This window comes from Cervus canadensis, chromosome 6 (genome assembly GCF_019320065.1).
Source record: "Cervus canadensis isolate Bull #8, Minnesota chromosome 6, ASM1932006v1, whole genome shotgun sequence".
NCBI lineage: Eukaryota > Metazoa > Chordata > Mammalia > Artiodactyla > Cervidae > Cervus > Cervus canadensis.
The window spans coordinates 65996023-66022673 of NC_057391.1; the positions used below are offsets into that span (position 1 = coordinate 65996023).

General features: G+C 35.4%; 1 protein-coding gene across 7 annotated transcripts in view; it reads left to right on the forward strand.

Annotated features, from left to right (window-relative positions):
• Positions 1 to 26651, forward strand: part of KIAA0586 (KIAA0586 ortholog) — a 114617-nt gene that overhangs the window by 80140 nt on the left and 7826 nt on the right. For 4 of the 7 annotated variants that reach the window (XM_043472191.1, XM_043472190.1, XM_043472194.1 and 1 more), the window contains 2 exons: positions 3544 to 3701; positions 7374 to 7482. In XM_043472191.1, the coding sequence (XP_043328126.1) occupies positions 3544 to 3701; positions 7374 to 7482 (267 nt within the window). The remainder of the gene's footprint in view (positions 1 to 3543; positions 3702 to 7373; positions 7483 to 26651) is intronic. The other 3 variants (XM_043472192.1, XM_043472196.1, XR_006270089.1) reach the window with 2 other exon arrangements.

Below are 26651 nucleotides of genomic sequence, written 5' to 3' on the forward strand. Positions count from 1 at the left end.
TAGTAAGTGTAGGAGAAACCTTCGTGGCAGAATACATAATAAGACAAAGGGATAAAATTGAAAAAACAAAGAAACTTAAGCAGGAAAATGTAAGTACTTTATTACTGATTCAGAGCTTAAGATGTAATGAAATTGGACCAATAAGCAGAAACTAGGTAGTGTAGATGATAACATCCAGTGGTTTTTGGATTTACTCTAAGATAGTAGAGATTTATTGGGGTGTAAATGGAAAATAATTCCAATCTTGCTTTATATTTATTCCCATGGAAAAGTCATTTGTGAATTTCTAACAATTCTGAATGTTTTTTAATATCCACAGATCCATTAAGGATTGTATATAAATGAGTGAAATGATCAAATTTGCCTTTTATTTGGCAAGAATATGTGAGGTGCAGTGCAATGGACAGACTGGAGAGAATTAAGGCTGGAGGCAAGGAACCTCTAGCTGAGACAATTATAGTGAACTTGGTGAGTCATTATTGAGCAGCAGGGAAATGTAAAAAGGGAGATTTGGTAGACATTTGAGAAGGAGAGTAGACAAGACTTAGTTTGGATATGAGAAATGCAAAAGAAGAGAAGATCTAAGAAATCTCCAGGTTTCTGGCTAAAATGATTTGATAGTTGGTATCTCCATTCACTGAGGGAGAGAAGAAAGATAGAATTAGGAGGAAATAAGAATGAGTGGAATTTGAGGTGCCTTTGGGTTTCATACAAATGGGGTAACTTACTAGATGTGCAAGAACCAAAGCTGCTGCTGACACTGGCAATTTAAGCAGACTTAGTCTTCTCTGAAAGTCTGCCATGGCTGCTTTTTCAAAGCAGTAGTATTCTAGAAAAATAAAATTAGGGATTTTATTAGGGATTTCAAATTATAATTAATTAAATTAAATTTGACTTGAATGGAATAATCCTTTGACCATCTCTCTTAAAAAGGGATAACTAACATAATTACACTCAGTGAGTGTAGTTTTTAGAGGTGATGTAGCAAATTCAACATTGTTGTGATTGTTGTCATGGAATCCTTGCCTGACCCCGTATCACTGAGTTAGATACCGTCAAATATTCTGTCTGTGTTGTCCTCTAATGTCACCTGCCTAATGTTGCTCTTATCACACTGATTTGTAATCTCACTTGAGAGTGGGGACTTTATCTTGTCTGCTGTCATAGCTCTGTCCTCTAGCAGAGAATGTAGCATAGTCAGTAAATAAAGGTTAAGTGAGAGTGTTTTATGAGTGGAAAGTTATTATGCACTTTTAATGCTTTTGGGAGATGTTTGTTTATACACTTTCTGGGTTTCTACATATAATTTTTTTCTTTTATCACAGTCTGTCTTATGTCTTTGTAATTAATTTTTTTCTTTACACCCATGTGTCAGCCGCATATCATTTTACATAAAAATAAAACGTGATTATATTATATATTACTTTAAATTATAGATTCTTTTTTTTTTTGAGTGTTCTTGATCTACCCCTCCTCCTCACATTTTTTCCTGTCCCATTTCATGCCTTATCTCAGGTAACACGTTAAGATTCTGTTATGTAACCTTTTAGGGTTTTTTTCCTTCTGCATATAATTATATGCACACACATATGGTATGTGTATATTTGTTGTCATTTGTTGTCATTTTTCAAGTTGAGATTATATCATGCGTTTTGTTTTCACCCAGGAAACCCTGTGGAAATTACTCCAGGTCAACTAGTATTACTTAAATTCATTCTTTTTATTGACTGCATAAAACCTTTCAGTGTGGATTTCCAGTAATTTATTCAGTCATTGCTCTATTGATGAATGTTTACTTTATTACCATTTCCCCCCACTATAAACAATGCTAGAGTAAATATTCACTCATGTATAGCCTAACATTGGAGAAGGAAATGTCAACCCACTCCGGTATTCTTGCCTGGAGAATCCCATGGACGGAGGAACCTGGCAGGCTACAGTCCGTGGGGTCACAAAGAGTTGGACACAACTGAGTGACTAACAACAACAACAACAACAACATAGCCTAACATATTGCTGCATTTTATATTTAGGGAGTAGTTTCCCAGAAATGACAGGTCCAAGGGAAAATATATTTTAAATTTTAAAATAGTTATGCCAAGTTGCTGTCTTAAAATTTTAAACTGATTTATTTTTATCAGTAATATATTACAACCTTTCCCCTGTAATCCCTGCCAGATATTATTTTTATTACCATTTTTATTTTTGTCAATTAAAGTATAAACATATGACTGACTACTGGTGAGTTTATATTTGATGGTTATTTGGATTTGCTCTTCTGTGAATTACCTACTTAAGTTCTTCCCCTGTCAGGTTATAAGTTTTTCCTATAACTTTATGTAAAACTTATTGTGGCTCAGCTGATAAAGAATCCACCTGCAATGTGGGAGACCTGGGTTTGATCCCTGGGTTGGGAAGATCCCAACGAAGGGAAAGGCTCCCCACTCCAGTATTCTGGCTTGGAGAATTCCATGAACTGTACAGTCCATGGGTTTGCAAAGAGTCAGACATGACTGAGCAACATTCACTTACCTAAAAATATAGATTAATGTGAAAAAATAGAGAGTGATTATTTGCTATACCTAAGAAATTTTCAACAGACTACCTGTAAGTGGAAAATATAATATCTGTGGGGTCTTAAAATATCATTTCATTTGAAACAATTGAGTTTTTGTGTAGAGCTTCAGATCTATTTCTGTTGATTAAAATGAGATAGACCATACTGTACTATATTTAAAAGACGACCATTAATTAGGAAAAAAAGAATTTTCTGGAAAATAATTTAGCAAGAATGTGAAATAAGGAACAGTGAGTAGGAGTTGAAAGATGAGGATTTTAGTTGCTGTATACCTCTTAACTAGAATTCTGATTTTTTAACAATTGGTTAACTCACCTGAGCCTTAGCTTTGTCAGTGAAAGACAGTTATAAAATTATCTGATCTTCCTACCTTACAGAATGATTGTGAGATTCAAATTAAATGAGATCATGTATGTGAAAGTGCTTGGAGTTTAAAGTGCAATATAAATGTACAGTGATGTTATTAGATAAATATTTGTTTCTGTTCATATTGTCTTCTTTTTATTGATTTGATTGAGATATCATTTGAATGAGGAAAAGAGGAGTTTGATTGAATAAAAATATCTACAGAGCAGAGCTAAGCAATACGAACATTTTCTAGTCAGGAAATTATCCTTTGCTTTAAGATTACATTTTAGATAGAAAGTATTCTATTGACTTTTATTGATCGAAAAGGTATTCTGGAAGGTTGGGATTTGGTATGTAAGAGTGGGTGTCATGTGGGGGCTGCATAAACAAGTTGCTGACTGGAACCCTAGAATAATCCATAGATATGTTTGAACATAGGTACTTTTTGAATTTGCTATAATCTTTGGTTTTAATTGCAATGAAGGCTTGGTGACAGGCATTTTCTGTTGAAGTATTTCTATTTCTAATTCAGCAGGTGAGAAATATTGGCAATTTTAGCCAATTTTTCTTCCTTTAAGAAATAGTTTGTTTTAACTTTCTGTTTACATATTTGATAGCAGATGCTGTTTATGAAGATTTATGTGCTAGTCATGGTCCAATGAGTTTGGGAGAATTGGAGTTGCAGCCAGATCCTCACATTACTCTTCCCACGACACTTCTGACAGCACAAGAAAGTGATGTTAAATTATCAGAAGCCGCTGAAGACTTTCCTCAGGTACCCAATTAATGGTACTTGTACTTTACTTAAATCAGAATGGTAACAGTATTGCCTTAGCATGGTATAGTATCAAGAGCACAGTCTCTGGAATCAGACAGCCTCAAATCTTGCCTCCTTTTTTCTTTTTTTTTTTTAACTGACTCAAACTTGGCTATAAATCTTAGCTTATCCAACTTCTAGCTGGGACCTTGAACACATACATAGCCTTTTTCTAAGCTTTAATTTCCTCATCTTTAAATTAAAAATTAGAAATAATGTATATAAAAATGCCTGTTACCTAAGTAGATAGCTATGTTCTATATTCCCGTGCAATAACTAGCTTAGTAGTTTGTGCATAGTAGGTTTTCAGTAAATGTTTATTATATTAAAATTCATGAATTCTTGTGTACTGAAAAAATAGGATACTCTCCAAGATGTAAAAAAAAGAATGCTCATGTTAAATTAAATGCAGTAGTATTTAATAATAATGCTATTACAATGTTTCTCATTTTAGATTAATTTATTCAATAAATAGTCATGGTATGGTATTATACAGCATTGCAGGGTGTTGCAGATGAAAGCCAAAAATGTGGAAGATAAAGATTGTTCATGGAATCCACTATTATGTAGGGTTTAATATTAATGACCTATGACCAAATAAAGATCAGGAAAAAACTAATAATGAATAAATATCTGTTAGTTACTTCTGTAATAAAATAAAAGTTGTTTGTGACCTTGGGCTAGGCAAAAATGGCACCAAAAACTGTGTCCATGAAAGAACAAAATTAATAAACTGGTCTTATCAAAAATAAGAACTTCACTTTAAGACACATTGTTAAAAGAATGAAAAGACAAGCTACAGATTGGGAGAAGATATTTGCAAATCACTTATCTGATAAAAGGCTTATGTCTAGGATATATAGGGAGCTCAGAATTCAATATTAAGAAAACAATCCAATTAAAAAAATGGATGAGATCTTTGGATAGATACCTTACCCAAAGAAATGAGCACACAAAAAGATTTTCAACATCAAGTAATTATTAGGAAAATGCCAATTAAAATCACAGTGAAATGCTACTACGCATTAGAACATCTAAAATTAGAAAGGCTAACAAGCCAAGTTTTGGCAAGTGTAAAGCACTTAAACTCATATGCTGCTGTGGGAATGTAATATGATTCAACCGCTTTGGAAAACAGTTTGGCAATTTCTTAAAAAAGTAAAACGTACACCTACCATATGACCCAGACATTTTACTCCTAAGTATTTATTTACCCAAGAGAAACTAAAACATGTCTACACAAAGACTTACACAAGAATGTTGATAGCAATTTTCCATCCCTGGGTCAGAAAGATCCCTCCGAGAAGGAAATGGCAGCCCACTCCAGTGTTCTTGCCTAGGAAATTCATGGACAGAGGAGCCTGACAGCTACCATCCATGGTGTCATGAAAGAGTCGGACACGACTTAGTGACTAAACAACAGCAAAAACTGGACACACACGAATGTCCATAAGTTGTTAAATATACATGTTTTGGCATATCTATAAGATGGAATACTATTTAGCAAGAAGAAGCCATGGACTGCTGATGCATACAGTAACATAGATGATTTTTACAAGAGTTATGTTAAGGGAAGCCAGAACCCACACCCAAATAAGAGTGCATACTTTATGATTCCACTTATATGAAATTCTAGATGATGCAAGCTAATCTGTAGTTATAGGAGGGAATACAGAAGGTTATGAGTAAACTTTTGAGATTGGTGGATTTATTCATCATATTATCTTGATTGTGATGATCACTTCATGGGTATATATATATGTCAAAATTTAGCAAATGATACACTTGAAATATATGCTGTTTATTGTTTATCAATTGTACCTCAATAAAGATATTTAGGCTTCCCTGGTGACTCAGATGGAAAAGCGTCTGCCTACAATGCGGGAGAGCCGGGTTCGATCCCTGGGTCAGGAAGATCCTCTGGAGAAGGAAATGACAACCCACTCCAGTACTCTTGCCTGGAAAATCCCATGGACAGAGGAGTGTGGTAGGCTACAGTCCATGGGGTTGCAGAGAGTTGGACACGACTGAGCGACTTCACTTCACTTCTTCACTGCAAAGATATTTAAAAAATAAAAAAAAAGATTGCTCTCCTTTATTTATTGGCCTGTTTTAAAATAAAACTGCAAAGTGTTACTATTAGAATGGCTTCACAAAAATTCATTTCTTAGATTTCCTTTATTAAAGGAAAAATAGACTGGTGATAATAATAGCATAAACTTATTTATAGTGCTTATACTCAACTGGATGCTGTTCTATGTTTGTTACATATTTAACTCATTTAATCCTTACAACAACCTACTGAGGTAATTATTATTATCATCCCCATTTTATGAATGAGGAAATTGAGGTATTGGGGCATTAAGTAACTTACCCAAAGTCAAAGCTAGGTAATGCCTTACCCAGAGTTGAATACAAGCAATTTAGCTCCATAATCTGCATGCATACGTGCTCACCTCTTTGTGACCCCCTGGACTATAGCCTGCGAGGCTCCTCTGTCCATGGGATTTTCCAGGCAAGAATACTGGAATGGGTTGCCCTTCCTTTCTCTAGGGGATCTTCCTGACCCAGGAATCAAACCTGCGTCTCCTGAGTCTCCTGCATTGGTAGGCAGGTTGTTTACCACTGAGTCACCTGGGAGGCCCCACAATACTCTGTGGTTAAGGGAGGCAGTCAGTAGGAAGGTTCATAGGAAAGTTCTAGTTAAAGTGGCCCAAGATAGTCGTAGTACTCATTTTAGAAATACACATCAAAATAACACTTCCTTCAGGGCAGAAACCTACATAACAAAGACTCTAAACTTAGAAGATCAGTGGTAAGGCTAGTTGTGACTATTGCAGCCTGAAACTGCTCATTCTTACCTGTAGATAAATAGGTATTTGCCAGAACTGGAGTGGTTACATTTGAGTCCATGTGGATAGGTTTCAGATTCTTCTATGCTTGTATTTTGATAAGAGTTCAGAGACATTTTAAGTTTCTGTCAAATTGTATCTGGTAGCTGTTCTTAGAGACTCATTCATAACTAGACTCATAAAACAGGAAAGAAAGAAAATGGCTAAATTCGTCATAATTTGTAATGTGTGATTGTGAAGGAATTTTACTACTGAAAATTTTAAATTTGGTTAGATTGTAGTAAGGAAAAGAGATGATGGGGCTTATGGTAGAATATACATTTCTTGAGTGACAAAGAATAATAATACCTCCTGAACACTTGTGAGAATTAAATGATGTTATTATATATAAAAGCTTTTTGAAAATTGCAGTACATTATGCAGATTTTCATTTTATGCAAAAATAGTTATATGGAAGTACTTACAGTCAAATTAAGTTTTTATCCTGTCTAAATCCATCATGTATGTATCTAGAATAGTTGATTTATAAGTAGCTCTGAATTCTCTAGTCAGAAATAGAAACCATTTGCATATTTGAAATCTGTATATTATCCAGATCTTTTGAAAGATTTTACTTGTAATATCTTTTCTTTGGTAATATGTACTCCATTTCCCATCTGGTACTTAGAAAGCATGCATAATATTCAAATTTTATATAATAAACATGTAAATAACTGCTCAGATCTTTTAAAAGTAACTTAAAAAATGATATTATGACTTCATGTCTTTAATTCTTTAGTACCAACAAAAGCAAGACCAAGATGTTAAGCAAGTTGAACACAAGCCAGTTCAAAGTCGTTTAATACGTGTAAGAAATAAATCTGATATTTCACTTTCACAGCAGCAAGGTAAGATTAGTTTTCTTATAATAGTAGTTTGATACTTGTGATACTGAACAAATACATAATGAGAATTCTTTACTTTATATGTCTTATTATCTCTAGGGTTTTGTTATTGTTTTTTCACATTTAGTCCATTGGGGTTAAGACTCTCATCCTGTATTTGAGTATATATTTGTTAGTTCTTTTGATCAGTAAATACTATTTCTAATAGATTTTTAAAACTCTTAGGTAGTATTTTTCTTTTAATCTTATTTTTTGTTTCTTGTACAATTGAATGATAGTATCTTTTTATCTACGTACAAGTCTGTATCATGGTTGTCTGTTTTAAATTATGATAAAGGCAGCAGTTATGGATATTCAGGAGCTTTGTAAAGACTGTTTATATTGTGTGGTGATTTGATTAACAGGTACAACTTATAAAACAAAGGACTGTCATGTTAAATGCTATCATATGAATGAACTTTTCTTTATTGTTTGATTAACAAAATGATGTGGCTGAATGATTCTATACTCAGTATCACAGCATTTTGATGTTGTCTTTATGTTTTTGCACAGTTGCTTTGTTTGCCTTCTTGCTTCTTAGTCATTTAAATTTTATATAACTTAAATTCTGAAATTTGGCAGAAGAAATTAAGATGTCTTTTGTTTAAAAATTCTTCTATCTGCAAAAGTGTTAGGAATATTTTGAGCAGTAGAAATATTTTTTTTTTTTTTTTTGCTTTTGTATTTGTGTTTTTTTTAGCTCATGTATTGAATGCCAGTCTAATTGCAAAGGTAACAGCACTTGGCATTTTGGGGAAGACCTAAATGAGAAAGAGCTTAAGATTATGTTATTTATGTTTTTACTTTTCTGTTTGTTTTCTCTTCCTTTCTTGCTCCAGCTTTTCAGAACTTTGCCCTCCTGACCACTTTTTAAAACTTAACAATGGTACAGTAATGTTAGTTATTATGTTGATATTATATTTTAGAACCCTATGGAAAATTGCCTGTAAAACTTTCCTCATTGTATTAAATCATGACTATGTAGATATGAGCAAAGGAATATGTCTAAAATAGTATCAGGACTGCCTTGATGTCCTACTGAATTCTGTTACCACTCATGGCCAATGACTATATATTTAATTTAGTTTTCTAAAAAAATACATATTTCTTAAATGTATAAATGAATTTTATCTCCTTGGAGAAGGTTGTATGTAATAAAATGATCACTTTTCTCAGCTAATAAGGAAAATATATTTGGGAATATTTTAAAGGTAAATCTCTTTAGGAAAGTGACATTGTTTTCAGTTTCATGTATATGAATGGCCACAAGATGGCAATATTTAAATTTTTGTTGACTTACAACAATATCATTAATGTCCAATTAACATTTAATGTCAATAAAAATAATAAAATAAAAATAAAAGAAGCCAGTGTGTTAGCTAGTGATGCAGTTTTATTTAGAAAGAATTTAGAATAATTGGATTTAATATGTGTAAAAATTATTTTCATTTAATTTTACATCTAATACAAAGAATCCGCCTGCAATGTAGGAGATCCAGTTTGATTGTGGGTGGGGAAGATTCCCTGGAGAAGAGGTAGGCTACCCACTCCAGTATTCATGGGCGTCCCTGGTAGCTCAGATGGTAAGGAATCCACCTGCAGTGCAGTTCCATCCCTGTGTTGGGAAGATCCCCCTGAAGGAGGGCATGGCAGCCCACTCCAGTATTCTTGCCTGGAGAACCTCCATGGACAGAGGAGCCTGGTGGGCTACAGTCCATGGGCCACAAAGAGTCAGACGCAACTGAGTGACTAAGCACAGTTACAGTATAATACAGAAGTTAGGGGAGCAGGCCTATGTCAGCTTTAACCAAGACAAATAAATACCCAGTGGGCTACATTTCAAATAGGAGCCGAGTGTTTCACTCTCTAATTGATATAGATCTCCCTACTAAATATTTTTTGAATGAATATGATTCCTTTGGCAATAGTCAGTTACAACTTTTTTCCCCATAAATTTTGTGGGTTTTTTTCCTCTGATAAAACTCTGATACGTTGCCAAATGTTTCAGAGACTAGGAAAGTCAGAGTGCCAAAATAATCCTCTAGGGCTTTCAGGACTTTGACTGACCTTGAAGGAATTCAATCCTATCTTTCATACACAAAGGGTCTTGAAGATAATGAAGGAAATTCACCTTATCACAAGGGAATCAAAACCACATCGTTTCTGGAAGATAAATTCTTCTAGGAATACTTGAACCCAAAATTATGGCTGTTTCAGGAAGAAGTATCATGTATTTCACTTTGAAATGTATAGTAGTTTTATATATGTGTGTGTGTGTGTGTGTGTATCAAGAAACCAAGCCAAAAAAAATGAAAAAGAAACCAAGCCATTTACCAGCAATAGTGGTAGTTTTTCAGTGATCATCCATTAAAAACTGACTGAAGATAATGGTAGAACAATTCTAGCACTAAGCTTCTGGGAAATCTGTAAAGGCAAGCTTTCTCCTCTCCCCTGGATTATTACTTGCAAATTTTAACCCAAAAGAGAAAACTTGAATTGAGTTCTGAAAGATGATATCTTTGGAGTCTAAAACTCTTGGCATTGAATTCATTGAATGTATTTTTGATCACATGATATCACTTATCTGATTCTAAGCCCTGATTAATTATCTAACAGTTTTATAGTGAAAGCAACTTTTTAATAGTTTAGCAACTCATTTTTTCCCCTTTCACTGTGCAACTTAGCTTTCCTCAGTACAAATGAAGTATTTGTATTTAAATTCATGTATTTGTTATGAACCCAGGAACAATTAAATTCTATTGTGATATATTAAAATAGTCCACTTTAAAAAATATTTTTCTTTAGTTTTTCTCTTAAAATTTTAAGAACTTCATAGTAAATAATAAATTAGAAAGTCAAACATGCTTTACTAGAGTCAATGGGAAAAAATTAGAGTATATGTTTTGTGGTTAAATAGTTGTCAAAGGTGTTTAAAATTACAGCCTTCTTCAGTTTTCTTATTTATAAATGATATATGTTGCTCAGAAAATATGTATCAAAGTGATAAAAGTAATTAATGTAATTACAATAATTTATCAAAATCTGGTTACTTTTTTGTGGGAAATCACAGATAGATTTCTTTTTTTTACGTTATGTTTTGAATTGGGTTTCCCTCGTGGTAAAGAATCTACCTGCAGTGCAGGAGACTTAGATTCCATCCCTGGCTTGGGAAGATCCTTTGGGAATGGCAACCCACTCCAGTATTCTTGCCTGGAGAATTCCACGGGCGGAGGAGCCTGGCAAACTACAGGCCATGGGGTCACAAAGAGTCGGCTCAATGGATATGAGTTTGAGCAAACTCCAGGAGACAGTGAAGGACAGAGAAGCTTGGCATGCTGTAGCCCTTGGGGTCACAAAGAATCAGACATGGCTTAGCGACTGAGCAACACCAACAAAAGTCTTGAATTTAATTCCTTTACATGTTAGCACCTTTTATACCTCACTACAGTGATTGTACTTCAGATATGTGAGAATTAGGAAATTCAAAGCTTATATATATTTGGAAGCTATTTCTAACCACATGTGCAAATGAAAATTTTTGCCTTTGTATTTGAAATATAGTTAAGTTACAATATATCTCAGAATTACAATTGATTTTAGTAATTTTAAAATCACAGTTAAAAGTTTATTTAATTGATTTTTTTCTCATAATGTATGACAGTAATTTAAAAACCATGTGTGTAGATCTCTGATAGGGTTCCTGGAAGAAGTGGCACAGACTAACAAGTCTGCCCCAAATCTATGTAACCAAATGTTTAACAAGCATAATCTGAGTAAATGTGTTTTTTTTTTTACAAATCCATGCTATTACTGATTAATAAAACAGAAATTCACTTTAAAATGTTGCTGAATGTGGGGTTTCTGTTTTCCCCTAGGAGGAGGAAGGTGGAGAGTGTCACTTCTAACTATAATAAAATGTCAGACGAACTATAAAATCATAACATTTCTTGAACCAATCAGATAGCTTATAATGTAGAGCAAGTGGCTTAAAGTCCACAGAAAGGCAGACTTCTCCAAAGAGATGGGACACAGGAACTGTGTCACCAGAGACTGTGTCACAACATAGTCACAGGCACCAGACAAGCAGATAAAGATGTGTTTGACTTTTCTTTAATGAATTACTAAAGGCCAAGCATAGAGCCATTGGTAGCTACTGATATAAAAGTAGTCGTTTTTAATATTTTTCAAAAGTTATAGAAATTCCAGAAAATGTTCTTTGCACTAAAAGAAATCACATACCCAATAGTATTCATTCTGTACTCTCTCCTCCCCCCAGTTCCTGACAACTACTAGTTTACTTTCTATCTCTATGGATTTACCTATTCACATTTTATATAAATGGAATCATATAGTATGTAGGTTTTGTGTCTGTCCTCTTTAACATGTTTTCAAGGTTCATTCATGTTGTAGAGAATGTCATTACTTCATTCCTCTTTATAGCTCAATAATGTTCCATTGTATATTCATTCTTAGGTCATTATTTTTAGCACCCTTTTTGTGTAAAGGACTGGGAAGGTACTTTGGAGTTAGAGAAAGAAATAAAGCATCTTCTCTCAAAGGATAAGAAAAAGGAGTTGTTTGAGAAAAAGAATTTCTTTAAAACACTGCATCTCAGAAATAATTTGTTGGAATGCTATTAAATATAAATAAAGACAAACATCTTTATGTAATCACACTGTCAAATTGTCACTTTTTTCTTACAGTGCTGAAAAAATAAACATATGGCAGCAAGTGTGTTAGGTCAACTTGCTGATTGTCTTTATGTATATACATTTCTTACATTTTATGTGAGAATGTTTGGATGGAGGTGGGGACATAAGCCACGTGAGAAAAGACACTCTTCTGGCACGTTAGTGGATTTTTAGCATAGATTATTATTTCCACTGTTCCTACCAGACAGAATTTGCATCTTTTATTTAAAAATAGAAATATATGTGTGTATATATGTTATATATATATGTGTGTGTGTGTGTGTGTGTGTAATCTGAGAGATAAATGTGCATAACTAAGGCTAAGAAGATTGATGGAGAAAATCTATTGCAAAAGACACTGAAAATTATTCAGGGATTCGCATAACATTTTTACTTGTTGCTAAAGTAATTTCACTTTCTATGTCGGAGTATTTTAATTATGGAAATTATTTACTTTTCTTATTGTTATAGAATTAATGATACATTGTGTATGAAGCACATAGATTTTTCTCAAGTCTTTGATAGTAAACCTGTCTCATCAAAAACATATACTAGGGTTGTTCTGAAGACTTGCCAGTATTCCAGAAACCTGTGCAATTCTTTCATTGTTCTTAGCCAGATTTCCTAAAACCTAACTTTAAAGTTTTTATGCTGTTGTTTATAGAAATCAAATTGATATAAAACATAATTTAAATTATTCATTAAACTTAGTAGCCTTTTTATTTAGCAGCCATTAAATAAAATTTAACCTTCCAAAATAACCACAGAGGTAAATGTAGATTTGATAATATCCTCGTATTTTAATATCAGTGAAATGCTGAACTAGGAGTAGGAAAATCGCATGCAGTCAGATGAATGACCTTTGGTTCTGTTGAACTGGGAATGATCCCTCTGCTACCAAGAACCAAAGGTTATAATTCTGATTAGTGATAGCATCTGATCTTCTTACTCCAGATGTAGTAGTATTTCTATTATACTACATTACCCTTTTCCAAGTAACACTAACTGCATTGACAAGTTAGTGTATTACAGATGATTTTCTTCCAATCAACAGAATAATCATTCAGATTTTTTGTGATTTTAGTTTTATATAAATACAATACAAATTAGACTATTTCAATCAATGGTTGGAAATAGTCTCATATTTTACTAAGCCAGTGATAGTGAAAGTTGCTCAGTTGTGCCTGACTCTTTGCGACCCCATGGACTCTACAGTCCATGGGATTCTCCAGGCCAAAATACTGGAGTGGGTAGCCTTTCCCTTCTCCAGGGGATCTTTCCCAATCCAGGGATCGAACCCAGGTCTCCCGTATTGCAGGCGGATTCTTTACCAGTTGAGCCACAAGGGAAGCCCTCTACTAAGCCAGCTGTCCCCTAAATAAAAGAGAAACTGGATTGTTTCAATTCAGAATTAATTAGAACAGAGAAGTAATATTTTTATACTTACAGGATGTACTGTCACTTGATAGTTTTAGTCTTTAATACAGTGTCTTTCAAATTTTGACTCAGTCTCCTGCATTTCTAATTTAAAATGTAGATTCCCAGCTTAACCTTGAGACTGAGTCTAGGCCTGGCAATCTGAATGCTAAACTAGCGCCCCTGGTCCTGCTGATGAGGAAAGAGGACCACCCTTTGCGAAACATTGCCTAACGACTCTAGGTGTTCATGCTGATGTCTGTTCTGCGGTAGAATTAGAAGCACTACAGCATAGAGCTTATACTCTGGACTCAGACTTCCTGAGTTCAAATTCCAACTCTGCTGGCTATTCACTAGCTGGTGACTTTGGGCAAGATTCTTAACCTTTCTGTGCTCTTCTCATCTGTAATGGAGTATCTGTCCGGAAGGTTGATTGATAGCTTGGGTGAAGACAGTAGTGCACATAGAACAGGACTTACACATATTATGAAAATATTAGTTATCATTGGCGTGACTGTCCCCAGGACGCCTCTTCTTTTTGAATACGCATGTTGTAATCAGCTCTTCTTTAACAGATAGGTATCGAATCTGCACTGGTCCTGAACTTTAAGGACGTTGGTGAGAAAATGCTAGAGATGGTACAAGTTCTATATAGTGTTAAGGAGATAAATTGACTTACAACAATTTTTATTCTTCAGTGAATTGTATTTAAGATAATTTCTATTTACTAAACCTAGGATTGTTTTACAAAATTTTTTTTATTGATCTGCATATTGGACAACTAAATATAGTGAAGCTTATTAACCAGGGTGATAATCTTATCTATTGACAAATGAGTGTTGTAGTGAATTGCATTGTCAGCAATTCTCTCATTTTTAAATCTGAGAGAAACTGATAATGCAAGAGCTTAGTAATCATTTATGAGCTGTGGCATCCTGATTAAAAGTAAGGGTTAAAGTTAGGGGCCATGGTGGGCATACATAAAAGTATTAAAATGGTTAAATTTCATGGCAAAAAACCCTGTAACTCAAATGGCAAAAGGCACTATAATTTCATTGTCCATCCTGGAAACCTTCCTCATATATTCTTGAGAAACATTTTTCTCCTTTTTATTGTACTTACATATTTTGTTTTATTAAATTAATACTTTACTGTTTCTTATCCATAGTACTTTTGCTTTTTACCAGTACTAACACTATTATTATTGATGTTATATAGAATAAGGTTTTATTTATGTAACATGCCCTCAGTTTTTGCCTTTGGGCTCAGCCTTTCCACTATGCCTATTCTAAAGAAAGATCTATCATCATCCAGGTATGCTTAATACTACTATCTTTATTACAGAATCATGAAAAAAAAACTTTTCAGTGGAAAAACTCTCCCAAGATTGTTCTTTGCTATAAAAAACAACATTGGTGAAGTAAAGGCCATATTTTTAACCATGTAATTCATACGTAAATATGTAATGCAAGCCTATGACAGATTTCAAAGATGTGTTCTACCAAAGCAAACCTGTAGTGATTTAGAAGCACAAATGAGATCATAGATACTGTTTGGAGATGGGAGTGACAGATTAAAATTTAGGCACTTAGGACTATGAAGTTTTCTAGGCAAGTCTTACTGATTTTGAGCAGTGTTTATGAAGAAGAAACTTTAAGGGAATTATCTTTAAACAGAGTTCTCATTGCTGGTCTAGGGGGAGTTCAACTTACTGCCTCTCTCATTTCCCTTTCCGACATAAAGTCAACTCCATTAAGGAATAGAAGGGATGACTTTTGGACTTCTGTGATGTTGTTCGGGAGCAATGGAGTACTCATCAGTTGGAACTAAGTTTTCTGAGACGGCTTTTTATTGCCTTTCATCCTCTCTAGCTTTTCTTTTCTCCGTAGAAACTTCAGTTTGTGGGAGAAATTGCTGGGGAATAATAAGTGGTCCTTAGAGTATAGGGATAGTTGTCTTACTCATTACAGAGCGTAATACTTTTGTCTTTCTTCCCGTAACTGACCTGGCCGGGTTGGTAACGGGGCAGGAGGCAGGTGTTGTGGGGCAGTTAGTCTATCATCAGTGGAGCCGCTTCAGTCATGTATTCTTTCTCCCACCTATGCTGCAACCTCCATTTACTCAGTCCTATTTCTCCTGACTGGCTATTCCTCAGGCCCTATATTTTGCCTGATCTATATGGTTAATTCATGTAAATACTGTCTTATAACCATCCAAGAGCTCTTTGTCTCTTTGATCTGTGTTAATCCCCATCCTCTGATTTTTGTTCTTGGTCATGAAATTGTAATGGTGTTGATGCAGTTTGTAAAATTATAACCTGTTAGCAAACTGCGCTCTGGGGCTTGAATGGAAGTTTGGCTGTTCCCCAGTAGTACTTTTATTAATTTCATATGGATTTTGGCTCCAAAATAACATCTATTCTAGCCCTTCTCCCCAAACCCTTAATCCCAATGTTATCCCCTCAGTTTTCTTTTAATATATGCTTTTGCTTTTCTAAATTCTACTCTTTCAAATGTTATTTCCAAAATTCTACTCTTTCATTTATAGCTACTCTAGCTCCAACTTCTTACAACTCTGCGTTAATCTTTTCATTTTTTTTTCTTTTTGGATTCAAGAAAGAATAGTGCTTTTACCTCCTTGAAGGTAACTCTTCCACCTGCAACTTTGATTCCCATCTCATTTCTATTCTTGACAAAGGGAGAGGGAGAAAGATAAAATCCTGAGAGATGAAAAGGGTAAGTGCAGAGAAAGAAAGGGAAGGAATAGGAAGAAGGGGAAAGGTCTCACTTTGGGAGAGTAGAGGGGAAAGGAAAGGGTAGGAGGGGAAGGAGCAGGGGGGGCAAGGGAATGATTGTGGAATAAGAAGGATCATTCATTCTTATGTGCAGAATGAAGGTGGGCTCAATGATTCTTCAGGTCAGCTGTAGCCACAAATACTTCTTAATTCTATTTCTTCTCAACCCTCATCCTACCCTTCACATGCCTTTCTCAGTGTCTTCACTTGGAACTGTTCCCTCCCCTGCCCTCTTTCACCACCTCTCCATCCTAGAAACAAACATTCTTGGTCTATTTTGTGTCCCTGAAGAGCCTATGCTGTTTGGTATATATTTCACTTTTAGCCCTTGCATCATACCTTGTAGGATTATTTCCTTAGAGCCTCTCTTTCTCTGGAAAGTAAATTTCTTAGAGACAATGGCCTCGTTTCAGTCATCTCTGCACCACCTGCTTTCTAGCACAGCACCATAAATGGTAGGTTTCCAGTAAGTGTTTATTGGATCAAATGTATGAGGTAGTCCTATTCTCCCATGTAGTACAGGGCCCTTGTTAACAGTTTTCTTTCTTTTTCTATTCATTCTTGAGTAGTTGCTATGGGCCAGGTATTGTTCCAAACCTTGGAGACAGTGTGGTAAATGTAACAGGTGAAATCCTTGCTTTCACAGAGCTTACATCCTTGTATACATAATAGAAAAAAGTAAATTAATTTACAGCAATCTCAGATGATGTTAAGTGCTGTGAAAAACATAAAGGGTTTTTAGAAGAATCCTAGGCGTCAGCAGGCAAGTGCGGAGTGACCTGTACTGCTGGAAAGTCAACACTTTGCAAGCATCCTGGTAAAGACTAGATGGGGCAGGGGTCATCAGTGAATGCTAAATGTACAGGAAATTTTAGTGAGGGGCAGGATATATGCATGGTCTTAAAGTGTCTACTCACAGAAAGGAAAACGTAGGATAGTACCCTGATGGGATGATCAAAATTAGTGCAACCACAGAGGGGCAGTTGAATACTGTGTGCGTCCAGTTGGGATAGCTGAGACCTAACCTGCATATGGTCATGGGGGAACACCATACCAACCTAAACACAGGGGAAAGTTAACCACTTATGGATCTGGGCAAATGAGATATAGGTATTCTTTATATTATTCTTGTAACTTTTCCCCAAGATCGAAATTCTTTCCAAATAAAAAGCTAAACATTTTTGAAAGGTATTCTTTATTTTAAAAATAATGTCTGTCAATTTGTATTTCTATTAGTTTCAATTAAGAAGGACATAAGGCAGAGTGACAGATAGTGAAGGAAGCAGGGTAAGTGGTTTTGCTTCTTTAGATCATTTGGTTAGGCAAGCCCTTTTTGAAGGAATGGCATTTCCACATAGAATGAAGGGAAGGAAAAATGTTGCAAACATTTGGGGAAGAATATTCCATGTAGAAATATGAAGGAAAAATGAAGGTGTTAAGGTGGGAATGAACTTGCCCAAGGAACAATAAGGCCATTGTGGCTGGAGCAGAGTGTGCAAGGGAGCTGTGGTAGGAACTGAGACAGGAGATGTAGGCTGCAGATCATGTCGAGCTCTGCAGACTCTGAGAAGGAATTTGGATTTCAGTCTGAGTATGATGAGAATAAAGATAAGTTGCAGGACCACAAAGAAGGCAGAGCGCCGAAGAATTGATGCTTTTGAACTGTGGTGCTAGAGAAGACTCTTGAGAGTCCCTCGGACAGTGAGATCAAACCAATCAATCCTAAAGGAAATCAACCCTGAATCTTCACTGGAAGGACTGATGCTGATGCTGAAGATCCAATGCTTTGGCCACCTGATGCAAAGAGCTGGCTCATTGAAAAAGACCCTGATGCTGGGAAAGATTGAAGGCAGAACGAGAAGAGGGCGACAGAGGATGAGATGGTTGGATGGCATCACTGATTCAGTTGACACAAACTTGGGCAAATTCCAGGAGATGGTGAGGGACTGGGAGGCTTGGCATAGTGCAGTCCACGGGATTGCAAGAATTGGACACGACTTGACAACTGAACAACAAAAACAAATGATGAGGATCCTATGGAGCGTTTGAGCTAGGAAATGACAGCCTTTAATTTACATTGTTAAAAGTTTCCGCCAGCTTCTTGATGGAGAACAGACCTTAGGGAGACAGTGGTGGAAATAGACTAATTGGAAGTGTGTGACTATCCCCATATTCCAAATGAGAGGTGATGGTGGCTTGGACCCTGGTGGAGGTATCATGGTGGCCAGGTTAAGGCCATGTATTGATGGCATATACCTAATAGAGCTGAGGGATAAGTTAATTTCAAAAATTACTTACTAAGGCAGATTAGATGTAGAGTGTAATTGAAAGCAGAGTCAAAGATTAGTTACTTCTAAATTTCTGGCCTGAAAATTACTGGTTGAATGATAGTGCTACTTATTAAAGTTAGGAAGATTGAGGTGAAAATCAGCCATTCTGTGTAGGGCACATAGATTTTGAGAAGCCTAATAAAACTCCAAGTGATAGGCACTTTGTTACTAGAACTCAGTGAAGAGGTTGGGACTGGAGATAAAAAGCTGAGAGTTGACAGTATGGATGCTATTTAAAGTTGTGGATATGGATGATATCACCCAAGGATTAAGTACAGAAAGGGGATGGGAGCATCCCTGGATTAAAATCTTGGACATCTTCAAGATTTAAAGATGGAAAAAGGAGAGGGAGCCAGCAAATGAGACATTAGACCCAGTAAATGGTTATCTCACAGTATCGGGAAGCACCCTTGTTTGCTGTACATTTTATTGATGGAAAGCACTAATTATTCTTACTGAGTTAACATTTGCCTCTTATAACTTCTCACTTATCGGTTCTAGTTCTGTCCTATTGGGTGTCAGAAACCAGTCTTTCAATGGAACAATCTTACAAATATTTGATAACAGTTATAATCCAAAATCTTCATACTGTGTTCCTTTTGTGTTCAGTCTGTCAGTCGTCTGTGGCTCTTGGTGGCCCCATGGACTATAGTCCGCCAGGCTCCTTTGTCATTGGAACTTCCCAGGCAAGAATACAGGAGTGGGTTGCCATTCCCTGCTCCAGGGGATCTTCCCACTCAGGGATCAAACCTGCATCGCTTGCATCTCCTGCATTGGCAGGTGATTTTTCATTAGTAGTGCTACTTGGGAAGGCCCATGTTCCTTTTACTATTTCTTATGTTGTTTCCAAGCTCTTTACTGGTTTGATCACACTCTAGTCAATCTATCCTGCCTAGAGTTGCACTAGGATAGAACACAGTCACTGCCAAATAGGATAGATTTGTTTCTTCCACCAAACCTACAGTGATGAAACTAAAGTCTTGGACATCTTTAAGATTTAAAGATAGAGAAAGGAGAGGTGCTTTATAGATGACAAAAAACCTCTCATGTGTTGTAGTTTTCGTTCTCACAGTAAACTAGTGAATATGTAAAATGTCTTTATTAGTGTTGTTACACAGATGAGAAAACTGAGGTTTCAGATAGGTTAAATAACCCCACTACTCTTGATTGTCTCACTGTTCACAGAAGTTGTTAAAAACTGGTTTAATACTGAAGTTTTTGTTGTTCTAATAAAGCTAACCAAAATTTTTTTCAGCAGCTTGGTGTCAAGCTGAGTTTTCTACTTTCTGTAGTTGATTTTTTAAATCATAATATTCCTCAACTTTAATATTATCCTGAGAAATTTCTCAATTGGTCTTCCTATATTCGCTCCCCCGTTTTATCCACCCAGAGCAAGAGTCACTGTTTAAAATATTAATCAGATCACTTGACTCATTGCTCAGACCCCTCCAAAGACTTCTTTTTGCACCAGCCTGGAGTCCAGACTCCACATCATATCCTAAAAAGTTCTGCCTGGTCTGGCCCTTGTTCTTGGAAATCACTTCAAGATCTGTTTATCAGATAAAAATAGTTAATGCAGTTGCTTGTTTTTTTCATACATATATATAGGTGTGTATATATATACCCATAAAAGTAAAAATGGGCAATGTCTGAAGAAATTTATATCAGTATAGCTAATAATAAAAATGACACCAACTCCTTTTTCTTCATGGGTTAATCCAAGATCTAAGAAATACATTTACTAATAAATCCCAGACACTCTACCTTTGTTAGTCATTTTATTTGAGTTAATTCCATGTGTTTAGAAAAACTTTTAGCAGAATTGATACATTTATTCTTAATTCCTTTTATATAAGACCAATTTTTTCATGTTTTCCTTTCCTTATTATATGGGAATTCAGCTTATAAGCACGACCTGATTTTTGGATTTGATGATTAAATTTAGTCAAAACCATCATTCAGTACTGTTGCCAGTAATTTAGACTGTAAAACAATGTGTGTGAATGTGTGTGCATGAACAGCAAAGTGGAGGGGCCAGGGCAGGGGGATGCCCATGGCTGGAAATGCTGATGACTGCATTTAGTCTACACATCAGGCTGTTACTCCACTTCTGTTTCTCTGCTTTACTTCAGAAATGCCTTGAGAAGGATGAAAGATCTAATGCAACAGGAAAGATGTCATTCAATGTTTGGCCTCAGTTTTTAGGGGTGGGAAGCATAAAAAAAATAATCAGGATAGTGCATCAAATGCAAATTGGGAAACCTGGGTTGTGTCTCAAGTATCACAGTAATTTTCACAATTCCACAAATTCATATCTTCTAAGAAACCATTTTTTATTATAAAGATACAAAATAGATTTACTGTTTTATACTATTTTATATTTTATTTTATGTATATTTTATATTATAAAATATGTTCAAATAATTGCGTGGAAAGTGCTATCACTTTCGGTTTCTTTGATGGGCTACTTGTTTATCACCTAAGAATAGTGATTACACATATAAGGCTTTCTTGGGTGTGTTTTTTAAATTAGTAGCAAATGCAGAGGCCAAGTTGTGCTGGAATTTCCAGTGGAAAATATGCAGTTACCTATGAATTATTTTAAGCTAGAATGCTATTTACTATCTTTCAGAATAGCAGAACAGATGACTATTGTGGAATGTAAGCCTATAGAGTCTTAAAGTGAAATGTTATTGCCGAAAGTTATCTTAAAATCAAACTGTTAATCTTTATTATATTGTCAACTTAAGATGGACAGGTACCAAAAAAAAAAAGATGAACAGGTACTTGTTAGTGTGATGACACTTACACAGTTTAAGTCTGTAGAGAACTCTGGTACTTTTTTGCTGTGAATATAATTACAATAATACTGTCCCATCTAGAAAAGTCAGAAAAAATCATTTAGGTAGAAATGTAGTTCCAGGAGCCTATGATTATTGCCTTCATGTTTTTCTTCCTACATTAAAACAAATCAGACTTAGGAAGTCATGGAAATATTATGTTGGATATTTCCTAATTGCTGTGTCAGCATAATCAATCATTTTCTAAATTTTCCAATTTCTTGAAATAGCTTAACCTATGTTCATAGCACTTTACAGGAAGCAGCACAAAATTAGTTTCTATGTCCTCATATATTTCTCTCAGTGTCATAAAAGTATTTATTGTATAAATGAAATATTTGTCTATGGCAGAAAGGCCTGTACACCAAACTGCAATTAATGAATATAAGAATTAGAAAGCAAAACTTTGTTTAGTCTGAGGAAAAACAATTCTTTAAACTGTAACCACATGACTGTTTCTTGTTTGCATCAACTCTGGGTGACTGTTATTGTCTTCGGTGAATTCTCTGGGGCAAGGGCCTGACTTTGTTGAATGAACCAATTGTTTTCCTTTGTGTTGCCCATCTAGTAAGTTCCCATCTGGTTTGTGTCAGACTGTTTTCACAGCCAACAGCGGCTGTCTTCTCTATATCCTGACACTTCGGGGCCCCACGCTATCAAAGCGCTGCTGCCCGGGCCTTGCTGGCAGGGCCCCTGCAGCTGGCCCCGCAGCCTGGAACTATTACCCAGAGTGACGGTAACATAGACCTTGGACCGGCCCTCATTCCCATCGGTGTCGTGTGTACATGAGCAGAAATCCCCCTTGCCTCCCTTCCCCCAACCCTGAAACTTACTAGTCAACAGAAAATCTCTAAAGCTCTAATTTTAGGATGTGAAATGGTGTTGTTCTTATTTTCTAGTGGCTTCCTGTATTTGAAAGCTCATTTTTCATTCTTTCACTCTTTTTTTCAAGTTACCAGGTCTGGCCTTGGGGGAAGTGAACTGGTCACTGTGTCACATTTAATTTTTGTTTCCAAATTTAGTTAGCAGTGACTAGATATGGCAAAATCCACTGTAAAGGCGATACAAATAATACACGGTATTTTTAGTGATAGTCACAGGCCATAGTTTGAGAGAAGTTTTCATTAGGAAGAATTTCCATCTCAGAAAATGAATTTTCTGTTTGTAAATTATAAAAACACTCAGATTCAAACTGTTAAGTAAATACTAGGGACATACTTTACTTTCAGCTTTGTTTGCTATCAAACATTGTTTATAAGGATGTGATAACAGTGACCTTCTAAACAATCTGTGGCCTCGTGTGATTAAAGTTATAGGAGTTACTATTGATTAAGAGCTATAGTTGAGTTTAAATGTCATTATGATGTCATTGCTTTATAGATATAAGCTGAAAGAGCAAACTTTTTTTTGTAGTCAAAATAAGGAAATAAGTGGCTTTTACAAAATGTATTGATATTTTAGAAATGCTTTCAAGATTAGTTAAAATGAGATTAGTTTGAGCTTTCACTTAAATTGAGTGGCTCATTGTTGTAGCATCAGGTATCCTAGGTCGTAAGTCAAACTAGACTTGTGAGAGCCAAACAAGAACAACAACGACAACAGCCAGAACTTACCTTCTGCTTCTGAATGAAACGGCAACCCACTTCAGTATTCTTGCCTGGAGAATTCCATGGACACAGGAGCCTGGTGGGCTACAGTCCGTGGGGTTGCAGAGTCAGATACTACTAAGCGACTTTTGCTTTTTTTCACTTTCTGAGTGATTTCAGTTCACAGTTGTTTCAGGATTTTAAGACGAGAAATAGGAATTTGTCTTTGGAGTTAGCAGTGTGGCCGGCTGCCGATGTTTACTTGATGTGAAAGGCTACCTGGTAGTTAGTTATGTAGCATTTTCATTCATTGGAAAACAGTTTAAAACAATAAGATGAAACTAACCTTTTTATTGATGAAACTAACCTGTTGAAGTTTTTTCAACTTCAACTTTTTATGGAAGTGTAATACACATACAGATAAGTACGCATAGCTGTACAGCTGAAAGAACTTTCAGAAATTGAGCACACTTTGGTCTTCAAGAAACAATATTGCCAGCATCCCCAAAGCCCCTTCACGTTCCCTTTCAGACACAGCTTCCACCCCCGAAAAGATAACCACCGTTCTGACTTTTTTTATGTTCTGACTTCTAGCAGCATAGATTAGTTCTCTTGGCTTTGTACTTTAAAAAAATAAAATCACACTGAATGTATGGCTTCTTTCATGGGGCAAACCTATTGTAATTTTTAAGATTCCTTTAGTTTTCAAACCATTATGGCATGCTTTTATAAAGAATTATCTGAGAGGAATTTGTTTTAGTAGCTGTGTCACAGGCTGTTCAACCAGCAGGAAGTGTCTTGTAGATAAAGTTGTCTACTAAAACATCGAGTCTCTCTGTTTGCAACCAGATTTTAATGCTGGAATGTCCCTCTAGACATTCCTGCCACTAAAAGGCAGGAACTCTCTTTGTCATTACACTGCTCAGTAAGCACTTAAATTGTTTTTAATGAGCCTTAATAACTAAGTGTACATTATTCAAATAAATCATAGACTGCATTTAGAATAGGTGGGTCATCTATTTTCTGAATTACCAATCAGCTTCCTGTCAGTTGAATATAAGCTTTTATGCTGCCAAGATACTATTTCTGAGAATGCTATTATTGGCAAGAGTTGTATACCTATTAGAGATGCAGCCAATGAGTAACTTATTTGTTTGAAAAGTATTAACTTCTATATTTAATAATATTCCTAATACTCCCCTTTTTCTCCTTCAGTGAGCACGCTAGTATAAAAGCTCCAGCTATTCCAACTGTTACTAATTTTAGATTTCTGCTTGTTAGATTTGGTTTCAAATTCTAGGTGTCATTCATTTAAAAACTCTTGTTTTGTGGGTTAAAAAAAATTCCTGTTTTGGAGGCCTTCATCTTTATATCCTTGTTTTGCAGTTAACAGTCCTATAGTACTGTATGGTTTTCTTAAATACATAAAGAATTTGTTTAAAACAATAATGATCTACAGGTTTAAGTATTGCTATACTAGTGGTTCTTACTAAAGATAGTATTATAGAGTGGAAGATAAATTTTCAACCAAAAATAAAATTTTTTAAAATACAGGAGTAAAACATAAAGCTTAGGTTCCTGTCCTTTTAAAAGTACCACTTTTTGAAATATGATGACTTGCTTTCATGTTGACACCAGACAGCTACAAGATTTTGAAAGACCATTTAAAATAAATTAAAGTGCTGAAATACAGTGAATGTTTGGAATAAGTATAGTGTACAGGTGGTACAATCCCCATGCCCTCAGAGTGCCCTCATTTAAAGCTTTTTTAGGAGTATCCCTACTTTCCCAGCCTTCGATTCTATTTTTAGATCTAAGATCATTTGTTTTTATTCTGTGGTAGTTTTAAACATTTAAATAAAGTTAACACATTTGCCTTTTATGGTGAAGCTAAAAGGATAAATTATATTCACAGGTAATTTATGATTCAATTTTTAATCAATACTACCCACTCGGAATTTCCATAGAAATGTTAATAGAAATTTATAGATAAAATATTTAGAAGTTTTCTCTTCTTTCTTTGACTTGAATACCAATGAATATTATGTTTCTTCAATTTTGAATGGCAGGGTAAGGAAGTGTAAGAACTAACAAACTTGATAAACAGCTTTCAAATCCTGTTTGCCATGGTGTGGGTTGTGTTTGGATGTGTTTGCTACCTTAATTGTCACCTACAGAGCACAGTATACAAACTTCCAGTAAACCCTTTCACCAGCAAGTAAGAATTGTGAGGCTGCTACTTGTTATAGGAAAAAATGACAAGAGTCAACTCTGATATTGACATAGTGGTCTTTTTTTCCCCATTAGAAATCATTGTAGAGATATTCTGTCCTAGTTTGGGTAAAGGAGAGTTTTGTTTATGGTTATAGTAACAATAATAAAAATATGTAATAGCCACCATTTATGTGTACTTCCTTTATGTCATGTACTCTGCTAAGATCTTTAATCAATCCAGTTAGGTAGGTAATGTTAATAGTAGTCTTATTCCACATTTGACGAACCTGAGGCTCAAAGAAGTGACATATTTTGCCCAAGGTTACACACTTAATAAATGATAGAGCTGAGAGTCAAACCAAGTCCAATTCCGAAATCAACGGCTATGCTCTTGAACATACTATATATTTCCTTCCTTCATAACTTTTTTTTTTAAGTAGAACAGGAAATTTCTGATTATTCTTACAGGTCTCAATAGCTCAATATCTACCAAGATACATCTTAGTAGAAGAGTATGAAAACGTTGGGTGGTGGGGAAAGAACCTTTTCTTATGAGTTGTAGTTCCAACACTAACTTGATTGTCATTAACTAACCCTGACATTGATTTCTTTGTCAGTGAACCTTTCTGAATTGTGATTTCCTTATTAGTAAAAATAAGATAATCTCTGAGATCCCTTACAGCTCTACTGCTCTAATATGTGATCAATATTTTTTTCTTTTTCTTAAACAAAAAATCTCCCTGTCAAAATACGTTTTGGAAAGATTGCTTTAATGAGAGCAATTCTTTTGTCAATTGGGAAAAGTTAGAAAATAATCATAGGCTAGATAATAATAAAACAACTGCTTGCTGAGTGCCTCTGTGGGCACTGCTCTAGGCTATTTAATTTACATATATCGTTCTTGTTCACGATCATAAGAAACCTGTGAGCTAGAAGAGGAGATGGAAGCACAAAGTGATCCTTCACAGTGTGGGGTTTCTCCCAGACCTCACAGCAAGTCGGCACTGTGATTTGCATTCAGGTAGCTTAGTCTCTGAATCTGTGCTCTCAGCCACACGCTTTCAGCTGTCTCTCTAATAAGAGTGTCTGGTTGTTATTTACTTGCCAAAATTTTTTTTCTTACATACCAGTGTCGTACGAACAGAAAAAAGTAGGTTCTTTTTCTTAGCTTCCACCCTGTTTTGTTTAGTCTGAAAGGGGATGGTGTTGCTTATTTCTTTCTATAACACAATAGGTAAGTTTGAATTCTGGGCTTTCAGGCA